The 5,347-nt window shown below is 34.7% G+C and overlaps 1 protein-coding gene across 3 annotated transcripts; it reads left to right on the forward strand.

Annotated features, from left to right (window-relative positions):
- Positions 1–1,264: 1,264 nt before the first annotated feature.
- Positions 1,265–5,125, forward strand: LOC110686219 (E3 ubiquitin-protein ligase RNF185-like). Of its 3 annotated transcripts, XM_021862829.1 has the most exons (4): positions 1,265–1,701; positions 1,853–2,659; positions 3,082–3,153; positions 3,301–4,668. In XM_021862829.1, the coding sequence occupies exons 2-3, from the start codon at positions 1,911–1,913 to the stop codon at positions 3,104–3,106; spliced, it is 774 nt and encodes a 257-aa protein (XP_021718521.1). In that variant the 5' UTR covers positions 1,265–1,701; positions 1,853–1,910; the 3' UTR covers positions 3,107–3,153; positions 3,301–4,668. The 3 variants fall into 3 exon arrangements, with proteins under 3 accessions (XP_021718521.1, XP_021718520.1, XP_021718522.1); XM_021862828.1 differs by having other exon boundaries at positions 3,082–4,670; XM_021862830.1 differs by lacking the exons at positions 3,082–3,153; positions 3,301–4,668 and adding an exon at positions 4,690–5,125 and having other exon boundaries at positions 1,268–1,701.
- Positions 5,126–5,347: the final 222 nt, after the last annotated feature.

Below are 5,347 nucleotides of genomic sequence, written 5' to 3' on the forward strand. Positions count from 1 at the left end.
TGTATTTGTTGTGCAGGAAACCCTCGGCTCCTGCGTCGTTCGGACCGAGACCAAGTTCCCTCAAGATAAAAGGATCTTCCGAGATTCGATTGTTTTCATCCGAAACAGTATTGTTGTGTTATAACTTTCGACAAAGAGTGTTACAAGGCATTTTAAACCTAACATCTTATAAATTAAAAAAATATGATCAAACTAAGGTTTAATTTGGATTGGGCAAATTATCATCAAAGTATAATCTCAATGGACTTCCTAATCAATTGACTCAAGTTTGTCGGTTATTTTCATACTCGGCTGCTTGGGGTCTGATATTAATTAATTAATTAATTTTTTTTTTTTGTTTGAAATATATACCTTTATAGTGGGCATTGGTTGAAATATAGATCTTTATAGTGGCATAACTTGGATTGGGCAAATTATCATCAAAATCTTCTAATATGGAATTAATTAGTCCTTTTACCTAATTTGCGAATGACTAAATAGCAAGTGACATTGCATTGTCATGAGTTGGGGTCAAGTATCTCTCAATGACTGCTACTACTTGTAACCTAAAGTGGCTAAAAGGGTTTACATTGTTATTTATTTTCAGGAAGATACGCTTTATACTTATATGTTCATCCTTACCTCTTCATCATGAATTTTTAATTTTTACATAGAAGAAACTTATAAATAGTAAAAGAGAAATGGACACACAATATGTATCGTGGGAAAAATTATCAAAAAAATTCACGACGACAAGCACTCGAAAATCCACTATACGAAAAATAAGAGAGTACAAAACCCTTGAAAGGGTGAATATTACAAGCAAACTCTTAGGAACTCACAAAGAGTAGATTAGGGAGATTGGGTATAGGTAGAAACTCCGATCATGATATATTAGAGAGCGGATATTTGTCAGTAAATTCTCTCTAAGCATAGATTGTATGAGGGGATCGGAGCATTAGAAGATGATGTAAGTGGATACATCTTACCAAATGATGCCCAACACTAATATTTATAGGTGATGTATGGAGATGTAAGAAGTGTGTGGAACCATTTATCCTCACATATTTTAAATTCTTTACATAATCTAGAACCTTCATGAGCATTCACCAATTCTAGATTTCTTCACAATTCTTCGTCAATCTCTCAACGTAGTAAAGTTTTGTAGAAACCTTGAGACATAAAAAGTTAGAATTATGGAATTTGGGCCACACTAACCCAAGACTCTTATTTTTAATTTTAATAATTGCTCTAAGAAAACAAGCCAAAAAAGATAAAACACCGGTATGGAGTAGATTGGTATAGTAAATTCTTAATCATGTCAATTTTTTTTTGGTTACTTCTTATTCATTTAACATTTTCCAAAGATTTATAATATTGACATTAAAGGGTTAACCCAAAGGTCTTAATTGTTGGGTTATTAATGAGCTAGTAATTGTAATTAAACCCACTTTAAAAAATAGTCTTGATTCTCTTGGTCTTGACCCAATGACTTTTCCATCCTATAAAGAAAGCCCACTTGAAAAAAAAAAAAAAAGAAAAGAAAATCAAGCATCGATGACAACCTCGAACCTTCCTAATCTCCGTTGTTCTTGTTCATATATTAATTTTCTTTTCCATTTTCCAGTTTCCAATTTCAACTGTGACTAATTATTATTACTCGTATTTATTTATACATCACCTTTTTTTTTCGTGCTTCTCACTATTCAACCAATTCCACTGGTAAGTTTTCTCCTTTTTTCGTTGATTAAATCTCATATTTATTCATATTTTTAATTCTATATTTGGCTTTATTACTCTTTGATCTTGCTTAATTGATTTGTTTTATTCTAAATTTCGATTGCATTGAAATCTTCGATCCCATTATTTGCAGGTCGATTAAAATTTCTGGGATTTGTTTAAAAATTGTACACGAATTAGGGTTTAGAAAAATGGAAAGTGGTTTTGAGGAATCAATGAAGGCTGAATCAAGTTCGAGTAATGGAGAAGCAAAAGATAATAATAATAACAATAAAGATAATAATGATGCTGGTGATTTTGAGTGTAATATTTGTTTTGAATTAGCACAAGACCCAATTGTTACACTTTGTGGTCATCTTTATTGTTGGCCATGTTTGTATAGATGGCTTCGATATCATTCTCAATCACATGAATGTCCTGTTTGTAAAGCCCTTGTTCAGGAAGATAAACTTGTACCATTGTATGGTAGAGGAAAATCCAATACTGACCCTAGATCGAGGCCGGTCCCGGGTATCGATATTCCTAATCGACCATCCGGGCAACGCCCTGAAACCGCCCCCACCCCACCGGGGCCTGAGCAAAGTTATTTCTCTAATTTGGGTTTTGGGTTGTTTGGTGGGTTTATGCCAATGGCAACTGCTAGGTTTGGGAATATGACTATGTCTGCTGGGTTTGGTGGACTTTTCCCTTCATTGTTGAGTTTACAGTTTAATGGGTTTCCTCATAATCCAATGTATGGGACCGCGCATGGGTTTCCTTATGCTTATCCACAGGCGGTTCATGGTAATGCAATGCACCACGGTCATGGGTACGAGCACGGTCATGGATTCCAGCAGCATCATCATGGTGGTGTTGCAACTCCTGCCAGCCAAAGACAGGATTATATTCTCAAGAATTTGTGTCTCATTATTGGCTTCTGTTTTTTGGTGGCGATGCTCTGGTAATTGTTTAGCTTCGATTCCTTTTTGATCTTGTACAATTTTTTAGCACATTTTCCATGTTAGCTGAGGAAGTTGTCCATATAATAATAAGAAGCTTATGATCTCTTCCTATGATTTTCATCATTGTTGGAATGTAACTAATAGATGTATTTTGCTTTGCGTGTCAGACTCCGAGTAATTAAAGAAATTAAAACTCTACAATTGTTGTTATCAGTTTATGTGCTGTCATTGTTCTTAGACATGAATTGTGATTACTGATGTTTGAGATGATAGCTATTTTTTCCACTTGAAGATCTGTTCCTATATGCATTGTGTCACTTTTATGGTTTTACGGTTTCGTTATTTCTCTATTGCTTTTGGAATAATTCTCTTATTCATTTTTTACACATCTGTTCTTTTTGTCTTCTATGCATAATCCAAGTTTGAACAATCGAAGACTGTTGTGAATGCAGCCAAGTTTGAACATTTTAGAACACACGTTTTTTTTCCCCTTGTAAGTTTTTATTTATTTGAAGGCTTAAATCTGGGTTATGGCTCCTAGGCTCCTTATGAGCCAAGTTTGAATCATTACTTTTCTTTAAACTGAAAAATTCAGTCATAAATTTTGCTTTTCTCCTATAGTCTTCACCATCTCTTGCAGGTTCAACTGTATGCTCCTTGATACCAAAATTTTCCTAATATTGTGAGGCTTAGGCTGTGAGTGGCTGGTAATAAGTAAAGGTAGTTTTCCTGTTTATACTCTGGTTTGTAACTTGAAAAATTATTATTTTTCAAGAATGAACAAGATTTTCTTTTTCAATGAACAAATGCCTTGTTTTCCTCTCTATCTCCTAACTCCCTTCACCTTCTTCCCACTCTTACATTTGACTTTCTTCTTTTCTGTCAAACTTTTTTAACAATGAAATAAACAAATGGATTGTCACATGTAAAACCTGTCTCCATTGAAAATACTATATAGTTCAATTGTTTTTTTTTGAATAAAAATGTAGCCTAATACCAAGATTTTTTGTGCACACAATATGAGTCAACAAGATAGATCAAGTGTAATTTCGCTGACTAAAACAGAGTGCCAATTATTTTGATTTGTACTTGTACAAAAAACCAATTAGTTTTGGTATCATACTTGAGAGTTTGTTTTCTTTTTGTTTGCATAATGAGAAGTCAAGTGGATTTGATGAAGCAAGTAATGTGTGGCAATGTTTTTGTTTTTTCTGGGACCCTGTCCACGTCTGATTCTTTCCAAATTACATGTTCCTAGTGGAACATGTAATTGGAGGCAGTCTATACATATTATCACAGCCTCTCATAACACATTCAGGGCGTGCAACTAACATATGACACCTGTTATCTACATTTGACCACATTCTAGATGGCGACATGTATAGATTCATTCTTGCACCTAAGTTTTGTGATTTGCTTTCACCCTGGTTGCCCGTAATTATGGGAGGCTTTGCATTGGGAGTGGTAGTGCTTGTGAATCTGGGGTAAGTGCGATGTATGCATGTATCAATTGATAAATTGATCTAGTAACCGGACTATTATGTTATTCTGCTATTCGCATCTTGGTGCTTCACCATGTTTGCCTGTTGAATGGGTCAGTTTAATTTTGATCAATTTTTACTTAAGCCCTGTTGTGCTTGGGTGTTTTATCTGTTCATGCCTATTATAAACTATTGTTGGAAGTAATATTCAGGCATTACCTTATGCATGGCCCCAAACTTTTGGGTGGATTTTTGTTGGTTCAAGTAGGTCCTTTATATTTCTTAATTTGCTTAGAGCTTGAGCTTGGAAAATGGCAGTTTCATGTAGAAAATGAATATATATATTTGATGGTGGTATGAACAATTGAATTGGATTCAGGCAGTTGTAACCTGTTGGAAAGAGCTTGTAATTTTTTTGTCTGACATTGTCTTCATTTGTAACTCAAAATCGGTGACTTTCAGTTTTTCTGATGAAATGAGTGCTATAAACCAAATAATCCCTCTTTTTATATGGTGAGTTTTAATTCTTAGCATGCCCTGTTGACCAGATTGAGAACTGTGGTTGGCTGGGGCTGGGCCATGGAGTTCTTAACTTGTTAATTCAAGGAAGTTAAGGTACCAGAGGGAATGTTATTCTCTATGGGCGAGTTAAGGAGCAGTAATTCAGCTTGCACTTAGGTATTATGTGTTGATTTAGCTCGATCTGGTATTGGTTTACCTATTTGCGTGGCTTGTTTCAAAGTGATGTAACTTGTGGTTTAGAAATGATGCTCTTATGCTATCATTTCTCTGTATGTTTTTTTTTCTCTTCTCGTTAATAAAAAAATTTCAAACTGGAACAACAGAATCATCTACATGAATCTTGTGTGTATTATTAGAGCACCAAAGCCACCAATTCTGTATTCATGTATTACAAGGCATTGATATTACTCTGTAACCATCACTCATTAACTGAAAGAATGCGAGCTTTATATGTTGCCTTAACCTTTAGAACCCAGCATGTCCTGCAGGTCTAGCATCAGAGTCCTCAAATACTAACCTTTTGGTATGATGAACCTACTTCTGTGGAAACATTGTGAGTCAGGATTGATCAAACAAAATTTTTGATGGGAAGAAGATGAGACTCATGAGAGTGCCAATTACTTAAATTGTAGTTCTTGGTTGGTTGCATAAGAAACATGAGATTTAGAAGATTATAGAGTTGTT

Source organism: Chenopodium quinoa, unplaced genomic scaffold (genome assembly GCF_001683475.1).
Source record: "Chenopodium quinoa cultivar QQ74 unplaced genomic scaffold, ASM168347v1, whole genome shotgun sequence".
Classification (NCBI taxonomy): Eukaryota; Viridiplantae; Streptophyta; class Magnoliopsida; order Caryophyllales; family Amaranthaceae; genus Chenopodium; species Chenopodium quinoa.

Bases quoted from the DNA above. Each gene is read 5' to 3' on its own strand.
- LOC110686219 (XM_021862828.1), top strand. From the start codon at position 1,911: ATGGAAAGTGGTTTTGAGGAATCAATGAAGGCTGAATCAAGTTCGAGT. The intron at 2,660-3,081 runs GTAATTGTTTAG...GCATAATCCAAG, and splicing joins TTTTTGGTGGCGATGCTCTG to TTTGAACAATCGAAGACTGT.